Source organism: Phocoena phocoena, chromosome 8 (assembly GCF_963924675.1).
Source record: "Phocoena phocoena chromosome 8, mPhoPho1.1, whole genome shotgun sequence".
Taxonomy (NCBI): Eukaryota; Metazoa; Chordata; class Mammalia; order Artiodactyla; family Phocoenidae; genus Phocoena; species Phocoena phocoena.
This window is the reverse complement of record NC_089226.1, coordinates 72,389,039-72,412,726: the sequence shown is the minus strand read 5'-3', so window position 1 is coordinate 72,412,726 and position 23,688 is coordinate 72,389,039. Positions and strand designations below refer to the sequence as shown.

Genomic DNA, 23,688 nt, shown 5'->3' with positions numbered 1-23,688 from the left:
TGAACAGGTAAGAACTCTTGTGTTAGTTTACAAAGTCTTCACTGGGTAGTTGGCATTTGCTACCTTGTATTCTTATTTCTATTCTTTCCTATCAGGCCTCTTATTGAAGCTCTTATTCCTCTTTCTGCCTAATTCCCCACACCTGACTTTTCACTTATTCACAGGCTGGAGAAAGCTATCCAGAGGCCCTTTCCTATTAAGCACGGTTAAAATGTGGGCTGATAACCATTGAATTTAACAAGAGACTTAAAAGCAGAAGATTTACAGCTCAAAAAATTGCAGCTGGAGGTGCTATTTTACCACAGAGGAGCTTGACAAAATTTCCCCTTATATCCTGCAAGCGTCTATTCTATCTGTTCATACTGTTAGGTAAATAGAATGGGATAGGATTGTGGAGGGCCTTGAGAATCTGGATTTCATTCTGTGGGATTTTTAGGAGTCAGGGAATAATCAGTACAAGCTGATGGTCACCTATAATGTCACCTGCGTGTGTTTTCTTTCCACCTAGATGCCAAGGAGCTCCAGAATAGGGATCCTTGTCCCTTTCTCATGTTTCCCTGTTTTCTCCACCTGTTCATTAAGTGCTTGCTGAAGGAGTGGTGAGCTTCTTAAATTATATTTTTGCAGGTTTTATTCAGGAATACTGTGCCTATCCCTCAACGTAGTTTCATCTTTCTGGGTAAATGACTTTCGTGCCAGTGATACCAGAGTCCTACAACCATGTTCTTGCAGAATTTGAGTCTCTGGATCCATTACTTTCAGCCCTGAGGCTGGACTCCGCTCGTCTAAAGGTGATTTTCGTGATCCTTATATCAGTTTTATTTTCACTTTCATATTTTTGTGTGCTCTCGGTTACGTGCCCCTCCGACCCCGTTCTTTATGTTTTATAGAATCTTGGGTGTTCTTACCTGTGCTAGTAATACCTCACATAGAAGTAGTATGTTCATAGTGCTTTCTTGATTTATTTTTCAAGCAATCGTTTGAATTCTTCTTTCCCATCCTTGGAAACTATCATATAGATTACTGAATTTTCTCGCCTCTAATCTTGCTGTCTTCTCTCAGAAAGTAATGTATTCAATTGAAAATAAAATAGTATAAATGAGTATACCCCATTGCATTTTGAGCAACACGAACCATTGCTATTAAACTAAGTTCGTTCCAAAACAAGGAGTTTGATGTACCCCCTCTGTTTTAGGGAACAGAGCTAAAAATTAGCTTTATAAAGTTAGCTAAAAATTAGCTCTGTGGGAAGGAGTATGTGCTTCCCTCGAACCTTGAATTCATTTGATAAACTCAGGAATGACATGGTAAAGAACAGTTTCATAACCAATTCCAAAATAATTTCATTCTTATCCTTTTGTTCCCACCCCAAAGCAACTTTCTAGCCTCTGAGCAAAGGGAGAATAGGAAGTAATAGGCAAAGTAATATGGACAACAATTATGAGGGTTGATATCAGACGTTTTTTAGCTGCAAGTTACAGAAAACCTTCTCAATAATATCTTAAGCAGTAAAGGTGTTTATAACCTGGTTGGAGGTTATCGTTTCTGGGTTTAGTGTAGTGGCCTTTGATATTCCTTAGGACCCAGGCTCTCCATCTTTCCTGTTCTACCATCATCTGTATATTGACTGTTGGTCACAGTTGCAAGATAAGTGTGCTGGCTCCAGTCTTAATGTCTCCGTTAGCATCTCAAGCAAGAAAGAGGTGGCCGAGGACAAAGGCTTTTTTCTCTTCAGCTCCGGCCATTTATCTGGGAGGGCAAAGCTTTCCGGGAAGCCCCAGTAGGGCTTAGTCTTATTAGCTGGATTTGAGTCACAGGGCTCCCCCTAGCTGCAAAAGAAACTGGGTAAGTGAAGATTTAGGTTTTCCAGCTTCTACGGTAGAAAGCAACAAGTTCGAAGAGGATTGAGAATTCCTGTTCGTTCACCAACCAATAATTTTTGTCACAGGGTATTGGGCACAGCCTGGCCACTGCTTTCTCTGGTGGGTAAGGAGAAGAATCAGTAGGCTGAAGGTGTGGGGAGACGTAATAGTACACTGACTTGCATTTGTGTCCTCTGCAGTCTCACTTGCTCTCAAAGCTGTGGACATTTTGTGCTGATTATACAGACGAGAAGTGATTTATGTGAGCAGGTGATTAAAGTGGTTGCTTTATCCCCTAGAGACTTACTTGATCTTCCATCATTGTGGTCAGTATTGGAATGACCTAGCTGAATTGCACAGAAGATGAATGGGCTAGTAACTGGCTTTTGCCAAGGGAAAATTACTCATTTATACAATTGAGCCTATTCAGCAATTTCGAGATTCAATTAAAAATTTAAAACCAAAATGTTCTTTCTTCTGTATCTTTCACTATCTAGAATAAGAGCTTGAGTGCCATTATGTGGTGTCTAACTGGGCAGGTGGGTTGGGTGCGGGGAGGAACCTGACACAGATCCTCAGTATTTATTTCCAGTACATAGTTTATTTGTTAAATGACTGTGACAGTTTCACACTTGTCTGTTGCCATGTTTTTTAGTGCACGAGCATAGCTGTGTCTCGAAAATGGTTGGCCTTGGGCAGTTCAGGAGGAGGACTCAATCTCATTCAGAAAGAAGGATGGAAGCACAGGCTTTTTCTTTCGCACAGGGTAAGATTAAGGGTAGCCCTGTCATGTACCATCCGGAGTATCTTTCATAAATTTGAATTTCTCTATTATCAATGATCATTTGGACTAAAAGAAGAGGGTAAAACTTGAGATTTAAAAGTAAAAAATTACCCATTTTTGAGGAGCTGCCTAATATTTTTCCTTTTGTGCTCTAGGAAGGTACAATTTCTCAGGTCGCCTGTTGTTTACATGATGATGATTATGTTGCTGTGGCTACCAGGTAAGAAACTGTTCTAAAACTGTCTGATCTTTTCCAAATGCATTTGAAGTTGACAAATGTAGTTGTGTGTTTGTTAGGGTGACCAGCCATCCCAGTGTGCCTGGGCCTGACCCTGTTTTAGCACTGAAAGTCCCGTGTCTTAGGAAACCTCTTAGATGCAAGCAAACCAGGATGGACAGTTGGTCACTTAGGGTCTGTGGAAAACAGTAATATGAGGCAACAACATTTCTGTGGCCTTAAAAGAGAAAGGTAACAGGGATAATTTAGAACATCTAAGTTCTCCTATTATATTGGATTGGTGGACTAAAGCAAGGAAATTAATACCTTGGCTTTCTACTTCCTCTTTTCTGAAGAATAAGAATTTGCTTATATATTTAACATAGTTGATATTGTGGTGCATTGAAATTGTACCTTTTTCACCTTTGCCAAAAATTTGCTTTTGTGTCTCAATACTTGCAGTCAAGGTCTTGTAGTTGTTTGGGAATTAAATCAAGAGCGTCGTGGGAAACCAGAACGAATTTATGTGTCTTCAGAACACAAAGGCCGAAAAGTTACAGCTCTCTGTTGGGATACAGCTATTCTTAGAGTTTTTATAGGTGATCATATGGGGAAAGTTTCTGCCATCAAACTCAACACTTCTAAACAAGCAAAGGTGAGAACCAGTCCAGTTCTTTGTGTATGTAGGTGAGATATAAGGTGTTGTCTCACAGAATTTCAATTAAAGGACACAGTTTGACCTACTGTGTCTCTTGGGGACTGATCTAGAGCTCAGACTATGAATTTTGAGAAGACTTGTTTGCATGTAGTACATATGGTACCCTGGTTTAGCTTGACACTGTTACAGAATGGCTTCTGTGAGCTAACTTCAGTAATTTGCAGTTGTCTATTATATTACTCCATAATTCACCTTCATGGCTCATTTAAGTAAAGCATTCTTTAATACTAGGCTGTTAAGAAAGAAAAGATGGCTGGACTTCGCGGGCGATTCACTGGTTAAGACTGCGTGATCCCAATGCAGGGATCACAGGTTCGATCCCTGGTCGGGGAACTAAGACCCTGCATGCCACATGGCGCAGCCAAAAAAAAAAAAAAGGAAAGAAAGAAAAAAGAAAAGATGCCTGTTTATTAGTTGTGTGAATAAAATGGCAAACATAGAAATGGTACCAATTGTCCAGGGTCCTATTCTCCTGGTCCCTGGTTAGAAGAAACTCATGGGTCTAGGTATATTTTCTCAGGATGGATGTAACTTGTTTGAATGGAATCTTAAAGACATCTCCTGGATTACGCTAAGCAGTGTGAGTCCCCAGGCTTCCTGCCACAGTTGTTGGAGTAGAAAAGTTGAGTCTCAAGTTATCCTAACAGAATGCTCCAGTCTGTCATTAAGGCAGAGCCAGCCTGCTCCTCGCTGTCCCTCTCCTCCAAAGCTATGATATCAGAAATGGGGGACTTGTCTCTCATTGGCTTATTTGCATGTAGGATCCTGGTAGAGAAGAATAACTATTGGCTAAGTTATTTTAATTAACACATCAGAATATTCTTGATGTATTAATTAAATATTCATGATGACCCATCAAGGTTACTACTTGATTCCTAACATATTTTTGATATACAGTTGGAATTCTACACTTATTGCAGCTCTAATTTGTCTTTTTTCCAAAGAGAGAAGTACTGTCTACAGGTGAAAAATTGTCTCACGTATTCTAAAACTTGCTTCATCTTTTTCTTCCCAACTTCTAAGAATAGATAATCACAAACAGAGCCTTAAGAATTCTCTTCTGCAGTTATGTAGCAAATTATTTCACAAAACTTAAATGAGCGAAACTTGATATTCTAACAGGCAAATTAATTTTGGCCCATTTAAAGTTTTTATTTTGCTGTCTAAACTGTTTTCATGTAAAAGCACATAATCCCCTTCTCTCTAAAGAGAAGGGGATTATGTGTATACGTAAAGATAAATAAATTTTATTTCCTTGTCATATCCCTTTTAGGCGGCTGCTGCCTTTGTGATGTTTCCTGTTCACACAATAACGACAGTTGACTCCTGTGTTGTCCAGTTAGATTATTTGGATGGAAGATTACTTATATCTTCACTTACTCGATGCTTCTTATGTGATACTGAGAGGTATATTGACTAACCATGAGTCATTGGAAATACAGAATTTTAGTCCCGGAAAGAAGTCATCTCACCCAAACCCCTCAATTCAGTTATACAGATATTAATAAGGAACCACCTGTGTGCAAGCTGATGTTAGTGAGTAGAGAGGAGCTAGAGGAGAGTGACATAGTCCAGTGGGTGACTAAGACAAATACTCAGTTAACTCTACCAAGAAACCTGGTCTAAGTGTCATGAGGGAAGACCGAACAGAGGCCTGTTTCTATATGGGGAATTGGGAAGTCTTCCTTGATTGAGTTTGTTGTTGTTGAAATTGTGTATTTAATAGAATTTTACTATAGGGTAAAATTGGGTGAAAATTATGAAGCTGACAGATATTTAATGAAATCTCAACAGTGGAACCAAAGGTGCAATGAATGGCAAAGGAGTATATTGGCGGTAGCTGTGAAATACCAGAACAGAATAGGAAATGGTTTGAAATGAATGTTGTGTATTGCTGTGTTTAAGTTCTTTAGCCATTCTCACCACAGGGAAATATTCACTGGGCATTTTTTTTCCCCCTCCATTGGCCCTGTCCAACTACCATATTCCTCAGGACCCAGCCCTTCTGTTAAAAATTTATTGTGGAGAATTTTGAGCACACACAAAAGAAGAGAGAATTGCATAATAAACCACTGTGAGCCCACTAGCCAGCTTCAGTAATTTGTTGAGGATATTTAATAGGCGAAGTTTGAAGGAAGAGAGGTAAGAGGGGATAGGATATTCTAGCAGGAAGGAACAGAGTCTTGGGGAAAAGTAAGAAAGAATTAGGCATATTCTAAAACGTGTCCTCTGGCTTGAGTAGGGGAGTCATGGGAGATCACGTTGGTAAATTAGTACCACATGGAGAGTGACAGTCTTAAATGTCACACTAATTAAGTATGTGGGTTCTCAGATCATTTTAAGAAAGTGTACATGTAGAAAATCAGGGTTTGGAAATTGATTCCCTTAGAACTATCAAGGATTGGAAACTTTTTATGTTTTTCCAGGGGTTCTTGTATCTCAGTTAGAAGACTGCTATTCTAGAAAGTAGGAGACTGGGCTCCAAAAGTTTTGAAGGAATGTATGTTGACTGTCAGGGTTAGTAGAGGGAAGGATGAGGAGAGGATGTACTTTTAAAAAATTTTCTTGGGATGAGAAAGGTATGTGGGAAGGAGACCAGTAATAGTAGGTTGCAGATGTCTGGTATCAGAGAACCTAGCTGTACAGCAGAGGGGCAAGGCTTTGAGATGCAAAGGATCAGTTTACATGGAATTAGCAGGAAGGATGGTGTACTTGGTTCTGACTTATTTCAGACTGTAGGTCCGTGATGAAGTTAGACTTACGGAACTGGAGATCATGTAGTGTCACTCTTTCATTTTTGCAGATCAGAAAGCGTAGTGAGTGATAGAGCTTGCCTCACATCATGCAGCTGGGAGGAGGCAGACTAGAATCTTTCTGTCTTGATTTTGTGCCTTTCCTGTTACCTCTAGTATATTCTTTGACATTGGACCTTTGGCCATTAAATCCATCCTTGAGATTTTGGTAAAATATTTGTTAGCTTCACAAATTTCTCAAATATTCTTCATCTATAGGTTTTCGAGTTTACCAAACAGCCCAATTCAGAAATTTGGCTGAAATTCTGACAAATGGTCAGAACACTGCATTGAATGAACACCTTATTGGGGTTGTTTTGAGAATCTAGTCAAATGGTATAAAGAGCTAAATAAGTGGAGGCTTATTTTTCCCTGTGTGCGGTACAGTTGCTAATCACTTATACTCCCATTTTACAGGATTGTGGCTAGAGTTGGTTATGAGAATAACTAACTGCAAAAATAACATGTTTTAGAAATGCCTACTTTGTTAGCTAGAATTCAGTTTGGGGGTACATGGATAGTACAATAATTGAAAATTTTTATGTATGTTTTAAGTTTTGTTTCAAGGTATATTCCCTTCCAAACAAAGAAGCATTTTTCTTTTTTAAACAAAGGCTCCTAATAACTAACGGAAGTGAGGTACGAGTTTGCTTTTCATGCTACTTTCTGTCAGTATTGTTAATGAACAGGGTGGATCCCAGGAGGAAGTAGAACAAACAGAAACAAAGAATTATGTTGTAGTAGAGAGAACATTGGATAAGGGAGCCTGACAATATGGTTTCAAGTTCTAGTTCTGCCACTTCTTAAACCTTGCCAAATGTCAGTTTCCCCATCCAGAATGTAGAGGTAGTTTTAAGGATTAACTAAGATAATGTATAGGAAATACCTAGCCTTGTGCCTGTCACATGTCATTTGAAAATGTGGAAAGCAAGACTAGTGAGCATGCAAATGAGAATGAGTTGACTGTATTGGTTTACTCAGGAGATATTTATTGCACTCCTCTGAATTAGTAGCACTGTTGTTAAGCACCAGAGGATGTGAAATAAGCAAGAAATATATTTTATTTCCCAAATAAGGAACATAGGTAATAAAACCGTAACTTCTTGTATTGCTCTGTATACATTTTAAAGCACTTTCACATCCATATTCTTCTAGTAAAGCTGATGTTATATTTTATTCATAAAGCAAATAAGTACAGGGATATTTATTGAATTATCTAAGGTCACGTAGGAAGTTCATGCTAGAGACCATATCAGGCCATTGTCCAAATAAAGAGTTTGAGTATATGGAGCACAAAAGGCACTGAGTGCTTTCCGTGGGCCAGCTACTGTGCTGTGCACTGGGAGTTCAGCTAAAGAGGAAAAAGAAATGACGTTTGTCCTGAAGAAAGTCATAATCTGCTGTTCAAATAGACACAACTACCACATGTAATGTGGTGAATGCTTTGAAAACATAGCATGGGAAGCATATCCTTCTGCTTATAGGAGTCAGGGAAGTCTGTCAGAGGAGGAATGGTAGAGTTAATTTATGAAGAATAATAAAGGAGTGTTTGGAAAGAGATATCCTCATTCTCACCTTCCGTGTTCTCAGGCAGTTTTGTATATGCAGTTCTTTTATATATCTAGCTCAGGTAACCCTCAGGGAACAGAATGTTCCAAGGTACAGCCTTTCAGAAGGACTTAGCATTTTGAGGAAAGAGTGAGGCATTTATTGGGTATATGTGGCCGAGGAGTGGCCTGGAGACAGGGCAGATCAGTAGCCTCCATGGAGTGGCCAAAGAACAAGGTGATTTGGAAAGCAGTCAGTAGGATTTAAGGATGTAGGAAATGGTTTGGTAGCACTTACTTTTTAGTTTTGAAAGGAGAGTTCACATTCTGTGGATAATAAACTGAGTACTAACTTGAAGTCATTTGCTTTCTGTAACAGAAATAGTTAATGGCAAATCAGAGCTAGAACCCTATTTTGACCTTTCCATTCTGTTGTTCTTTCCAGTAAATTGCTAATATGAGGAGAGAGGGGACATTGTGGGTGGGGTTATTATGGCCATGCTGATATGTAGTGCCATTGCTTTTGACTTTTTTGTGAGTAAACATGCTTTCTCTTTTCTGCGGGGGTCGGGTATTAGAGAAAAATTTTGGAAAATTGGAAACAAGGAAAGAGATGGAGAATACGGAGCTTGTTTCTTCCCTGGAAGATGTTCTGCCAGCCAGCAGCCCCTAATATACTGTGCTCGCCCTGGCTCCAGGATGTGGGAAGTGAACTTTGATGGAGAAGTTATAAGTACACATCAGTTTAAGAAACTCCTCTCATCACCACCTCTTCCTGTGATTAATCTAAGGTAATGATTTGTATGGCCAGCAGGGAGTATTTGAGGAACTTACAGGGAGGGTTTGGTTTGAAACCTCTGATATTCTGCATGAGTTAAAGATTTTATCGTGCCTTTTGAGAGTGAAGTAGAATTTTTATTAAAAGATTCAGAGAAACCAAAAAGTCTTTAATCAATTATCTTTCATATGCTTAAAGCAAATTCAATAAGGGTAAATGCAGTTAGGTTCTTGAATTTGTTTTGGAGGCAGAAATTTTCCTATATAGGGAAAAAGATACTTGTATATTTTGATTGAATCATTAATCATGTTTACTTCCTAGATCAGAACCTCAGTATGATCATACGGTTGGATCCTCCCAGTCTTTGTCTTTCCCCAAACTCTTACATCTTAGGTAAGTTTCTCCCTTTGATCCTTTAAAAAAAAAATGAACACTTAACTTTTCCTCTTTGTTTCTTGTTCAAGGTAGTTAACTTTTCAAGTTTGTTTTTGTACTAAATCATTTTTAGAAAATTAGGAAGTGACTGTGTTATGTGAAGTGTTCTACATATAAGAGGAATGAAAAAAAGCATAGAAATATGCTTCCCTTTCTGTTTTGAACTGGCCTAAACCAGTTGGACACTTCACAGTTGTCGAGAACTTTTGACAAATTAGAGCTCGGAGCTGTAGATACACATTCTTTCATAACCTCCTCTCCCTAGTGGAATATTCCAGTGAAAGCAAGTCTCAGACTGAAGTCTGCTGCATATGTATGTTTCCTGGTAGGCAGGCACAAAAGTAGTTGTAGAACTTGTTCTTGTAAGCTTGGTGAAATTTCAGCTCTCTATTCTTCAGGTACTTTGCATGAAAGATCTGCTCAGGGTGGATCCAGCCAGCCATATGCTAACGTCTGAGTTCAGCTAGCCTTCTAGTTGGATTAGGTCCAAAAAAGTCCACTATTAAGTGGCAGCACAGAGTGCCACTTAAAGCCATCAGCTGCTGGGCTGGCCAGTTCTTACAGCTTGTTCTACAAGCATGGGCATGCCAGTGTATGATTTCCAGTCAATCTGTGTGTCTTGAACTCTTCTTATTTCCACAGCAGAATATTATTTCTAATATCTCTTAGGCTAATTAATAAGATCCCTAATGCAGATTCAGAGAATGTTATTTAGAGCTGGTATAGGGTACTCTGGAGCTTGGCTCCTGATCGAGTTCTTTCAAAGGCTAACTAACCGTGCTTTGAATGTAATTTTAAAAAACACTTGAAATGTTAACTAACTGCCCCTAAATAACGTATGTGTATGTCACACTACCTATCATGAAATATGTGAAAATAAATTGTAAACAGTATTAACTCTTTTGCAAGTCCATAATTCATCCTAAAAGTTACTGGAGAAAGACCACTATTTATTTGCCCATAGTTAGATAAAGCCTATTAAAAACTCTTTCTTTATGGCACTTATCACAGTTTATAATTACATATTCAAACAGTATTTATGCCTCTCTTACTCCTAGACAGTAAGGCCCTTAAGGGCATCATGTCTGTTTTGTTCCCTGTGTTATTCTCAGTGTTTGGCATAATGCCTGGCATATCATAGACACTTAACATTTGTTGGCTATGGTGTGATGTGTGGGGTGTGGGCAAGTCCCCTACCCAGGAGTATGTTTTCTAATGGCAAGGCCAGTCTGCTTGGTCCTCCTGGTAGTGTTTTTCCTTTGAGTTAAACTATTTAAAGCTCCCATACAAGTTCCTGCCATAGCATTCAAAGCCCTGCATGATCTGGCTCTGCCTACTCCTCAGCTTAAGCAATAATTAATGCCACCTTGAAGCTTTTACTGACTCCTCCAGTGACTCACGTTAGACACTTATTCCCTTGCACTGTTGTCACATCTTGTTCATTTCTCTGTCACCACCCTGTTTCACTGTACTATGAATATCCATCCCAGTACCAGATTGTCAACTCCTTTGCTATGGGCACAGTGCTAGGCACACAGAAGGTTCTCAAATAATGGCTAAATTAAAGAGTTTCACAAAGATTTTTTTGAAAAAACATTAGTTACAGGGCTTTTCTTTACTTTTTTTCCCATGTGTACACTTGTGTTTTGGTAAGCTTCACTGTTACACCCACAAATTCTACGGGGAAGCAAATTTGTATGCCTCATTTTCTTTGGGGTACACTGGTGTCACTTTCTCTTCCTTAACTTTTTAAACAATGTTGTTAGGCTTGTGTCCCTGTCTGTTTATTATCAGTGAAGGGGAAGGGGATGAGGGGTGTGTAAATTACCAAGTCTCAGCTCTGATATTAGTCCCCCCCACCCCCCACCTATTCTTAAGGAATCTTTCCAAGCTGCATGTCAAGTTCAGTGTCAAAATCCTGATCCTGTGTCTCTTTATTCAGGGATCTTCTGGCTTCTGGGTTTTTTTTCCCCTCTGGCTCCTAAAGGCAGCCTTCCAATTTTACTTATTTTGGACTAGGATTCTGACCATCTCTTCCTTCTTTGTGACAAAGATTACTTTCCCATAGGGACCGTGATCTGGTCTTATATTGGCAAAATGTTTAACATTTGTGTGAGGACCGAATTCCTGTTAAATATCGCCCTTAGTTTCATCGCCACATGTTACCTTTTTTAGTACTCTTGGAGGCATAAACTTAAAAAAAAGTCCCTGTTCTCAAGATTATAGTTCGTTGGAGAGATGTAGTTTATTTCTAGAAAATGTTTAACAACAATAAAAAGTAAGAGTTGTGACAGTGCAATACATGATTAAGTGCCGTTTGAGCGGGCTTGACGAGAAATAGGTTGCGTGCAGGAGGGAGAGAGGGCTGTGCGCTGTCGGGGAGGATTTCAAAGGGCAGTAGAACTGCTGCTGATGCTTAAGGGGTGACTAGAATGAGACTGTTACAATGGGGAATGCTCTGACTGGGGATTACCAGTGGTGTATAAAAAAATAATAGCAGCCTCGAGAGAGTAAATGAGATATATGAGCAAAGGAGTATAGAAGGAGATGAGCAGAGATGGAGAGTACCAGAGGACTGGAAAGGAAGGTGGACCAAGAAGTAGTGTCCAGAGTCTAGGAAGGCGAGATTCAGGAAGGAAGGAACAGTCTGCAGAGTTGGCCTCTGCTTGGGGATCAAGAAGGAAAATGAGAAAGTAGGTTATTGGGTTTGGCATTTAGGAGATCTGTGACTTTCCAAGAATGTAGTTAAGTGGAATGATCAGGATTCCAGATAACAGTGGGTGGGTCAGTGAGGATAAATGAGGGTAGAAGTAGCTTCTGTGAGGTATGGAGAAAAAAGTCCAGGTTTTGGAGCCAGACAGTCCTTGGTATAAATTCTGACTCTTCCGTATTCATGCTGAATGGCCTTCAACATGTTATTTATCTGTCTGAGCTTCAGTTTTTCTTTTTTATAAAATAGGGATAACACTCCTATCTTGATGAGATGCTACAGGTTAGATAATATTGGTATAGCCTTTAATGAAAAAAATAAACTCCCATAGTTGACTGGTAGTTTTCAACCTTTTATTGCCCACATACAACTAAGGACATCAAAATATTACCCTCCCTGGGACTTCACTGGTGGCGCAGTGATTAAGGGTCCGCCTGCCAACTCAGAGAACACGTTCGTTCGAGCCCTGGTCCAGGAAGATCCCACATGCCGTGGGGCAACTAAGCTTGTGCGCCACAACTACTGAGCTTGTGCTGTAGGGCCCGCGAGCCACAACTACTGAAGCCCGCGGGCCTAGAGCCCATGCTCCTCAACAAGAGAAGCCACTGCAACGAGAAGCCCACACACCACAATGAAGAGTAGCCCCCGCTCACCGCAACTAGAGAAAGCCTGCGTGCAGCAACAAAGACCCAATGAAGCCCAAAACAAATAAATAAATAAACACATTTAAAAAAAAATATATATTATCCTCCCTAAAAGTGGCTCACTAGAGCAGTGATTGGTGGTTAGATGTGTTTAGTCTTTGTTTTAGATGTCATACCAGATATGGGAAGTTTAGATACTTTAATAAAAGTCAGGTAAGATACCAGCCTTTTATTTTTCTAGAAGATATTTCATGTATCTGAATTTTTCCCACTTTGGTGTCATATTATGCTATCTTTTACTGGCTTGTTGTTACAGACAGAAAAGAGGTGGTAGGATGTAATTGGCTGGATCAACTGTTGCTTTCTTTGTACAGGCTGATTTTGCTTTAATAGCTAGTGTGAGGGTCTGAAATCAGGGAATTATAAACTTCTGAATTCTCTTGACCTCTTCCATTTTCTCTTGCAGTGAGCACTGTGTGCTGACTTGGACAGAAAGAGGAATTTATATTTTCCTTCCTCAGAATGTTCAAGTCCTTCTTTGGAGTGAAGTCAAGGGTAATTGTGTTTTTCTTCCTATGTAATTTTTAATTGCATGCTTGTGAAAGATTTAGTTATTGTAGGAGGATTCTCTTGCAGTGTAAGAAGTAGAAAATAGAATGAGGTGACATTTCTTTTAAAGATTAACATCATAGGTGTATCCCATTATAAGGTACTTACGAAGTATACATTTGTGAATCTGTGTATAGTTATTTAGTTATTTTAAATACAATTTTCATTTATTCTTAAATATTAGCAACCACTGCTAAGGATTGAATGGGTTAATTTTTCCCTCTACTTACCCTGAATATTTATCCCTGTTAGAAGTCTTGCTTTAACTCCTGTTTTGTGTCTTAATAATTTAGGGTTGAAAAGTCCTTGTGGGAACAATAGCCATTTTATGTGGCTGAGGCAGAGAAAGTCAATCTCTGTATTCTTCTGGTTTAAACCAGAAATGGAGGAAATAAATCTAGCATTTTTAACATGACTGCTCAGAGAGTGTATCCTGACTTTTGAGTCATTTTCTACTTTGTAAAAACATAAAAAAGATGAAGGAACCATTACATACTGATTTCTCGTGAATTAAGTTTCCTAAAGGTGTCCCGTGAAAACTAGTTTTTTAGGTCATTTCATGGTATTCTGCCAAGACAGGTGTTTTTTCACGAACAGTTTGTTGATTTACATACTGCACTGAAATCTGTTACTGGTATCAGATTTGTAACTCAGAAATGTGATAGTCTGGCCTCCGAAGTGTCCCCTTTTAAAGTCCCAATTTCTTTTCACAAAACATAACATTTTTAAAAACAGGATTTTAGATCAGAGAGATGTTTCTTTCTCTGTATCTTTTATTCTTGATCTTTTTTAAAAGAATAGTGTCTAAAATATGATTTCTTCATTGAAATGCAAGTATAAAAATAGAGGTGAAATTCAATCAAGCCAAACCCTATATAGAAAATGAATCTATTAGAATAATTTCAGCCATCGCAAAAATGGAAAAGGAGTACTTGGTTAATGTCCTGTGTGTTCACTCCTGTGGTTTTTGTAGATATTCAGGATGTGGCTGTCTGTAAGAATGAGCTGTTCTGTTTGCACCTAAATGGGAAGGTCTCCCATCTTTCTCTGTTATCTGTGGAACGTTGTGTGGAACGCCTGCTAAGGAGAGGCCTGTGGAACCTGGCTGCTCAAACTTGCTGCCTTTTCCAGAATTCCGTCATTGCCAGCAGAGTGAGTCAGAAAGCTGACATGTTCATCTGGGTTGTTAAAACCATTCTAGCTTGCAGGATTGTGCTACACGGTTGCTTGTCTTTATTAGCCTGCTGATGAAGCAGCAGTAAATCCCCAAAGGAAACATGACAGATAAATCTGGAGTGGGGATGGGGGTGAGAAAAACTGTATACTTTCCATTCAAAAAAATCAACTTTACCCACAAATTTATTTGAATTTCAGGCCTTTTTTTTTTTTTTAGATGTTGGGGATAGGAGTTTGTTTATTAATTAATTAATTAATTAATTTTTGCTGTGTTGGGTCTTCATTTCTGTGCGAGGGCTTTCTCTAGTTGTGGCAAGCGGGGGCCGCTCTTCATCGCGGTGTGCAGGCCTCTCACTATCGCGGCCTCTCTTGTTGTGGAGCACAGGCTCCAGACATGCAGGCTTAGTAGTTGTGGCTCACGGGCCTAGTTGCTCCACGCCATGTGGGATCCTCCCAGACCAGGGCTCGAACCTGTGTCCCCTGCATTAGCAGGCAGGTTCTCAACCACTGCCACCAGGGAAGCCCAAGGCCTTGTTTTAAGTGAAATTATTATATGTACAGTAACTCTAAATTCTTAGTTCCTAAGAGAATTCTTATTAAGTCTTTTACTAGCTTTTAAAGCCCTTTTAAAGCACCTTTGAGGTTTTATGTTCTATGTTAGACCTCTTCCAATGTATTGGCCATTTGAATATAGATTTAGTTACAAACAGAAAACTCTCCTATTGGTTCTACTTATCCTTTTATTAGGGAAGAAAAACTTTGACTATAGATAAATTGGAACATTTGAAATCTCAGCTGGACTTAACAACCTATGGTGATCTGATTTCCCAACTGGAAGAATTGATCTTAAAATTTGAACCTTTGGATTCAGCTTGTAGCAGTAGAAGAAGCTCCATTTCATCACATGTAGGTATTCTCACTTTTAAAAGGGTTTTGCTGTACAGTAAGATTGTTCTACATTCGTTTGTACTCATTTACCTCTAGGATCCCAAAAGTTACCTTCCTTTCCATGTTGTATATTGTTTGGGGGTGGTGGTGAAGAGGGGGCTTTCTTTCAGGTGTTGGACAACGTTATGAAGCCTTCATTTAGGTGTGTCTTAGAGCCGCATTTTGTTTTGTCGTTGTTTATTATGTTCTGTTTGAAAATATACCTCATGTAGCCTCCAGAGCAAGTTAAGTTACCCCTAATATGTGATTTCAGATGCTTCATGCCAGCTTGAGTGTCTGCAGCTCAGGATTGTCTTATTTAATCCTCATTCTCACATTCTCACAGCCAGACTTCATGGAGACCCACTAGAGAAATATGGTAGCATGATGCCATGAGCAGGTGAGAGGGACCTGGCTGCCAGGAGCCTAGACCTTGCTCACCATTTTGTTCTAATAAGCCATAATTGTCGTTAATGACTTGTTTCTTTTAGTGTTGACTTTTCTCTTAAAAAGCTATATCGTGTTATAAAAGTTTAACTTTTCTTTAATTCTTTTTCTTTTTAGGAAAGTTTCAGCATCTTGGACTCTGGTATTTATCGTATCATTAATAGTAGAAGAGGCAGTCAGTCAGATGAAGACTCTTGTTCCCTTCACAGCCAAACCCTCTCAGAAGATGAGAGACTTAAAGAATTCACCTCACATCAAGAAGAGGACCAACCAGATCAGTGTTGTGGTTCACACGGAAATGAAGGTGAAGAATGTGTCTTTTATTGGTTGCTGATGTGAAGCAGTTATTTTCTGTGGCTTCTGTTTGCCAAGATTATCTCATGCATAGAGTTTTCTACAAGGTGTTAATAATTTTTATTAAGTTGTTAGACTTTCCATCCAGACCTATTGATCAGTTCACCATTAGAAGAATGGATTTATGTTTAGTTGGGGTTTTTTTCCCCTCCTGTTTAGGCTAACATTGGTAAATTACCTAATTATTATCATGCACCAAAGTGCTGGAAAAGTTAAGAAAGGAGGTCATTAACCAAAAGAGTGGAACAATTTTATCCTAACCAAATTATTTTCCATTCGGAATGAAAAATTACTACAGTTCTGGGGGTCATTGCCTTCACTTTTCGATGTTCAAGTACTCCTGTGACCGAACTGTTGAGATTAATAGAGACTCTAAGCTTCCTTTCTGACTTGTGGGGATTCAGGGTTAGTAGGAAAAATGAAGGTACCTGTCCAAGTGTTTTATATGTGGACCATCCCATGCATCTCGTAAACCTGTGTTCCACTCATTTGTATTTGGGTCAGTTGTGATTTTGGTATTGAATCCTTCATTTCCTTTGCTTTATTCATTTCAGAATTTCTTTAAAGATTAAAAAACTCTTCATGTGATTCGATTTTGTTTTTTCTCCCCAATTCCATTCATCAGACAATGTTTCACACGCTTCAGTGATGGTTGAGACAGATAAGAATGAAACTTTTCTCCCCTTCGGCATTCCACTGTCGTTTCGTTCTCCATCTCCTCTTGTGTCTCTTCAGGCTGTCAAGGAAAGGTAAACTCATTAGTCTTGTCATTTAATCCCACTTCTGGTTTTACTTCAGTTGTCATGTTAGGCACTTTGGCGCTGAGAATGGAGAGACATTTTAAATGTGGAAAAAGAAAGTCTCTAGATTATTCCTCATATAGCCTGTTATACAAAGCCGTTTACTTCTCATTTCAATCTTGGGGAATTTATCTTCCCTCTTTGTTTGAGTACCTGGATATTTGAATTGTTACAAATGTGGTTTTTTTCCCCCTCAGGCTGAGCAAAAGTTAAAAAATGTTTTTTCCTCATCCCCGATTGGAACAATTTCCATATATCATTAGTCATTTCTTAACTTAATCATTTCTCAGTTTGGGCTCAGAATTGAAGACTCTTCAGAAGTCTTTCTAGCTACTCCATGGGCCCAGAATTGACTTACATGAATTTATGTCCAAGTTTTTCCACTTAAACGTTTTACCATAATAGGATAAAGTCTTCATAATTATAACTTAATAATTATACAATGTGTCACTGAGTCCCTGTATTATGAATATACTAATGATTTCTGTAAAAAAAAAAAAAAAAAAGACATTTAAGTTTGAAAGAGAAGACTTCTGTAGCTCCTTCACTGCTAATGGGAGTTTTACTGGATACAAATTTTGCTTTTTCAAAGGATATATTGTGGCAAATCAGCAGCTGAGTTTCCTGAAGAAATTCTTTGGCTAGGATGGGGCAGGTTTTCACATGGCCTTCTTTGCCTAAGTAAACAGAAACATTGCAGACACAGCTGCAATTAAAGACCTTTTCTTTAGGATTGAATCAGAGTAGTTTAGTAAATGAAGTAAATCCTTATTATAAATTTTACATGGGCCTTATGTGAAATATGTAATTGATTAAGGAAGTTGCTATAAAGAGTCTTTCTTTATAGCAAGTAAAGAAAGACTTGCTAAGTCCAAGTTGCCTTCAGGGACTGACAGGAACATAGAGAACTCAGATACTGAAATTTTCATTCTTGGCAGTAATGAGATTCTTTTCATATTAGTTTATTGGTATTTGACTTGCAGCGTTTCTAGCTTTGTGCGTAAAACTACTGAGAAGATTGGCACCCTTCATACGAGCCCTGATCTGAAAGTGAGACCAGAACCCAGGTGTGATGAGCAGTCATGTGAAGAGGATGTGGGTCCAGTCACTTGTCCAAAGGAGGAAGACACTGAGTAAGCCATTGCAGAGAAATCTGTGTAAATTCTAGAGGATACAATTGTCGGTTTGAAGAGAGCCATAAACCATGTCGTCTTGAAGAAGACACATGTATGACTCTGTTCATTGTAGATTATTTGCATAGCTTATAAAAACTGAATACCACAGAGTAAGTGTTAGAAAATTACATCAACCCATAAAAAGTCTATTGAGACAGAATTTTAATTTAGCACCTCTTCTTCCATCTTTCCCCTGAACAACTTCCCTCACCTCCAGATCTCTTCAAACTTCAGCAGTGTTAGAGAAGGAGTATTAGAGTAAGAGTAGGATGACCAAGGATATAGGCCTCGTTCTGGTTCTGCTTCTGACTAGCATGTGACGTTGGTGACGCCCTCTGGCCTGTAAGATGAGAGCATTGGCGTTAATGTCGTCACGTGCCTTCCTATGATATGCTGGTGGCATAGTCCTTATGGAGTGGGGTTGTAGCAGAGCCCTTGGTCTGGCACAGTGTGAAGTATCTTGTCCACCTGGTCTCTGCCTTTTCTCATAATTCAGGGGATCTGGGCATTGGAGGCAGGCAAGCTCAGCACTCACCCAGGAATTGAGATAGACCCACAGGGCCAGTGTATGCTGACTGGACATTCAGATGAGAAAAAAGGTGTGTTACCCTTAGAGTAACTTAGCTATGAATCCGTATGTATATCGGGAAAAAAGTGTAGATAGTGCGGTGGCATTTAAGGCAGCCCTCAGTCTGACGTTAGCCCACCTTTCCAGCTTCATTTCCAACCACGTCTTTCTAAGCACTCTAAATTCTAGTCCTGTCAGAGAAGTGGGTGTGTACACCTCACTACTTTTCTTCATGCTGTTTCTCCCACCTGCAGTATTTTCCCCCCATTTTTCCTAACGCAAATACACCTCCTCGGGAAAGCTGCTCGTGGTTGCCTAGTCAGAATAATTATTCCTTTTTCTGTGCTTTCAGATCACAGTGCTTGTGCTGCTCTTTAGCATTCATTCTATTCTTTCTTATATTACAGTTGTTTTCTTGCCTTTCTTTCTGACTAGGGCTTACTCTGACTCGAACTTACTCATCTTGAAGCCATGGACCATTTTTTATACTCATCTGTTTGTTTCATGTATCATTAAGTACAATACCTACCACTTAGTGAGCACTTAGAAATATTTGCCCAAGAAGGTTCTAATCCCCTTTAACTCTTCTCACACTTCTCTAGGGGAAAAGAAGAAGTAACTAGTCAACCTCCAGAAGAGGAAAAGTTTCAAGAGATCAGAATGGCAACAGCAGAAGCAATGTGAGTATTTATGGGTGAGAAAGTTTTATAGAGAGTGGGAATGACTTTTTGAGATCATTAGTAGTGGTCCTGAGACAGTGTGGGGCAGAGGCAGTTTCATTTGGAATTGAAATTCATGAATTAATACAAAGGTAATGTTCTCTGTGTTGTTGTCTTGCTACTGAGATAATTGTTATTTAAAGAGTTGAAAAGTAACATTTATTCTGGATAAGTAATGTTGTATCTGTTAGGCTCATTTAGCATGAAACAATTTGTTTTTGAAAAACCACATAAAACATAAATTTCATACTTGTCTGTCTTATATAGGACCAAGCTACAGGACCCACTGGTATTGTTTGAACCACAGTCTCTGAAAATGGTTTTACAGGAGTGGCTTTCACAGTTAGAAAAAACATTTGCCATGAAGGACTTTTCAGGCATTTCAGATACTGGCAACTCATCCATGGAATCAAACCAGGGTATGCTATTGCTTGATGAGTCAAAAAAGGGAATATTAGACGAAGATGAAAAAGAAAAAAGAGACTCTTTAGGCAATGAAGAAACTGTTGATCAAGCAGCACGTGACTCTGTAAATAGTCTGAGGGAGTCCCTGGATGATGACATTTTTCAAGTATGTTCTCCATGCAGTATACCAGGCAGTCTTCAGAAGGACCTGGCTGAAGTGACAACATTGTGTTTGGAACTGAGTGTATTGAATTCTGAGATCAAAAGTGCAAGTAGACATGTAGACCACACTTTGCAACAGTGCTCTCCTGAAATTCTGGCTTGTCGGTTCCTAAAGAAGTACTTTTTTCTTCTGGACTTGAAAAGAGCAAAGGAGAGCATCAAGCTGAGTTATACTAACAGTCCTTGTGTTTGGGATACTTTTATTGAAGGATTGAAAGGTAATAATCAGATTGCCTTACCAATAGAGGACAGTAGCATCTTGGCATTTTTTAGTTTAAAGAAGAAGATTTAAGTAGAAAATCACCTCTGTTCTGGTCAACCATCCCTTCAGTTTTCCACTCAATTTAGTCTTTTGTTGCTTTTTTTTTTCTGTTGAGATTGCTCACTTTTTTTTTAAATTGAAGTATAGTTGATTTACAACTCAATTTAATTTGTAATAGTTCTTGCAACTATTATAAGAAGTTAGTTTTATTTCTCTCACAGTCATTCAGAAAATGATACAGCAATGTTGGAGAAGTTGGGTTGAGTAAAATTTTATAAATGCAGATATATGAAAACCAGAAAATCCCTCTTGTAACTTACTAATATAGAGATAATATATACCATTTATTGAGTACTCACCAAGTGCCAGATAATATGCTAAACACTGCCAGCATTCTTTCATTTCATCCTTACAACACTTTGGAGTAGATGGTGTTATTCTGTTTAATAAGTAAGGAAACTGAGGCACAGAGAGATTATAATAGTTGAGTAGGCTAAACTTCTGTAGTATCTCACAATAACTCAGATACGATATAATAACTCAGATATGGTAGTTTATTTCTTGCTTATATATCAGCCCAGGGCAGATGTTCCAGGTCAGTGGGCAGCTCTCTTGCATGTGGTAACTCAGGGTTCCAAGTTCCTTCCATTTTTTTGGTCTCTATCCTCCCTTAGGGCTGATGATTAAGGCTGGGTTGCTATGTCCAGGGGGAAGCATGTGGAAGAGGCAGACAGGCTCTTACAGGGAGGTGTGGCCTGGTAGTGGCTTACGTCTCTTCTGTTGGTGAGAATTCTATCTCATGGCCCCACCTAACTGCAAAGGAGTCTGGGAAATGACCTCTCCAGGTGTCTAGAAGGAAGAGGATGGACATGGGTCAGGAGCCTGCATGTCTGCCTCAGATTTTGGTGGGCAGTCAGCAGCCTCTACTCCACACTTGAGTGAAGGTCACACTGTTGGTCATCCTCATGTAGATACCAGCTTTCATACCCTAGAGGCCATGCCTGCCCTTTCTACTACATAGTCCCATGTTTTTGAACAGGTGGATTTTCTTAACTCAAAACTCTGAATAACAGATGTCATGTTTCTAATAATTGATGTAGACTTTAAGCAAACTTTTCATTCATTACCAAAAGTGAGTAGTCACAAGTAGAGATACATTTTTATATTATCTGACTTAAGGTTTCTAGAAACAAGGATCTATGGTTACAGTTCTGCCTCAATTCACATTTAGCAGTTAAAAGCATAAGAAATGATTTCAGCTTCTTTATCTGAATTGAGGTAGACTGTCTTTTATGTTGAAGTAAGAAGAGTTATTCCTTTTCAAATAAGTTCAAATGTTTGATATTACACTGGAAATTTGCTCTATCTGTCTCTATTATGTGATTGTACCCAACCTTGGTTACAGGAAAATAGCAAAAAAAAATAACCACTTCACCAACCTGAGTGGTTAACTTATGCCAGAGCTGTGGCTGGAGCCAGCGTGGAGGGTGTTTGAGATGATGCAGCTGCTTCCAAATTGAATTTAAGGGGATAAGTTTGGCTTAGCGCCCACCCAATCACAAAGCTTTCCCTCTCTTCATACGCTCTAAATGATGGCCTTCTCCTCTGAATCCCTTGAAATACTTACTGTCTGACCCAGTCAAATTGGAAATAATGAAACTGGGAAAAATTGATATATTTTTTTAAACAAATATATCAGAAATTGAAGGTTTGGCTCTTTAGAAACGGTCTATTGAACAGGTTCTACTCTTCTAATGATGTTGTAATCATGAAAACAGCTTTGGAACTGTTCTTTGGGATTTATCTTCAGAGCTAGTTGAAAACTTCTTGAAAAAACTCATTTTATTTTAGATTCATATATATGTAAACATATATTTTTTAACTACAAGTAGTTTTAACTAGATCTTCACTCACTTTATTTACACACTTGGCTTTAAATGACTTGGCTATTCCCCAAAGTCAGATCTTCCTTTGGAGGAAGATTTGCTATAACTGATGTTTTTTAAAAATAGGTCAAATATTTTTAAGTTAATTTAATTAAATTTAATTAACTAATTTTGTTCCAAAAGATTGATTAGGGATATCAGTTCTAGAAAAAAACTGAAGAATTTGGCATTGATGGTAGAAATATAGCTTATATATATATTAGCTTGCATATATAATATCATATATATGTAATACATATATTACATATATAAAGGGTACATTTTCAATGGTAATAGTCATGTATTGGTTATCTGTTCCTTTATCTTATTTAAAACTTCCAATATGCTTTGCCTCCCAATTTGATTTTTATTTTTAACATCTTTATTGGAGTATAATTGCTTTACAATGGTGTGTTAGTTTCTGCTTTATAACAAAGTGAATCAGTTATACATATGCATATGTTCCCATATCTCTTCCCTCTTGCTTCTCCCTCCCTCCCACCCTCCCTATCCCAGCCCTCTAGGTGGTCACAAAGCACCGAGCTGATCTCCCTGTGCTATGTGGCTGCTTCCCACTAGCTATCTATTTTACGTTTGGTAGTGTATATATGTTCATGCCACTCTCTCACTTTGTCACAGCTTACCCTTCCCCCTCCCCATATCCTCAAGTCCATTCTCTAGTAGGTCTGTGTCTTTATTCCCGTCTTGCCCCTAGGTTCTTCATGACTTTTAAAATTTTTCCTTAGATTCCATATATATGTGTTAGCATACAGTATTTGTTTTTCTCTTTCTGATTTACTTCACTCTGTATGACAGACTCTAGGTCCATCCACCTTACTACAAATAACTCAATTTCATTTCTTTTTATGGCTGAGTAATTTTCCATTGTATATATGTGCCACATCTTCTTTATCCATTCATCTGTTGATGGACACTTAGGTTGCTTCCATGTCCTGACTATTGTAAATAGAGCTGCAATGAACATTTTGGTACATGACTCTTTTTGAATTATGGATTTCTCAGGGTATTTGCCCAGTAGTGGGATTGCTGGGTTGTATGGTAGTTCTATTTTTTGTTTTTTAAGAAACCTCCATGCTGTTCTCCATAGTGGCTGTATCAATTTACATTCCCACCAACAGTGCAAGAGGGTTCCCTTTTCTCCACACCCTCTCCAGCATTTATTGTTTCTAGATTTTTTGATGATGGCCATTCTGACCGGTGTGAGATGATAGCTCATTGTAGTTTTGATTTGCATTTCTCTAGTGATTAATGATGTTGAGCATCCTTTCATGTGTTTGTTGGCAATCTGTGTATCTTCTTTGGAGAAATGTCTATTTCGATCTTCTGCCCATTTTTAGATTGAGTTGTTTGTTTTTTTGATATTGAGCTGCATGAGCTGCTTGTAAATTTTGGAGATTAATCCTTTGTCAGTTGCTTCGTTGACAAATATTTTCTCCCATTCTGAGGGTTGTCTTTTGGTCTTGTTTACGGTTTCCTTTGCTGTGCAAAAGCTTTTAAGTTTCATTAGGTCCCATTTGTTTATTTTTGGTTTTATTTCCATTTCTCTAGGAGGTGGGTCAAAAAGGATCTTGCTATGATTTATGTCATAGAG

General features: G+C 38.7%; 1 protein-coding gene across 1 annotated transcript in view; it reads left to right on the top strand.

Moving 5' to 3' along the window:
• The first annotated feature begins 660 nt into the window (after positions 1-660).
• Positions 661-23,688, top strand: part of HPS5 (HPS5 biogenesis of lysosomal organelles complex 2 subunit 2) — a 39,243-nt gene continuing 16,215 nt past the window's right edge. The window contains exons 1-15 of the mRNA XM_065881544.1: positions 661-791; positions 2,518-2,628; positions 2,802-2,866; positions 3,326-3,518; positions 4,855-4,988; positions 8,499-8,711; positions 9,020-9,091; positions 12,954-13,042; positions 14,070-14,248; positions 15,020-15,178; positions 15,764-15,950; positions 16,626-16,749; positions 17,784-17,933; positions 19,146-19,223; positions 19,530-20,107. Coding sequence (XP_065737616.1) covers positions 684-791; positions 2,518-2,628; positions 2,802-2,866; positions 3,326-3,518; positions 4,855-4,988; positions 8,499-8,711; positions 9,020-9,091; positions 12,954-13,042; positions 14,070-14,248; positions 15,020-15,178; positions 15,764-15,950; positions 16,626-16,749; positions 17,784-17,933; positions 19,146-19,223; positions 19,530-20,107 — 2,440 coding nt within the window. The 5' untranslated portion in view covers positions 661-683. The remainder of the gene's footprint in view (positions 792-2,517; positions 2,629-2,801; positions 2,867-3,325; positions 3,519-4,854; positions 4,989-8,498; positions 8,712-9,019; positions 9,092-12,953; positions 13,043-14,069; positions 14,249-15,019; positions 15,179-15,763; positions 15,951-16,625; positions 16,750-17,783; positions 17,934-19,145; positions 19,224-19,529; positions 20,108-23,688) is intronic.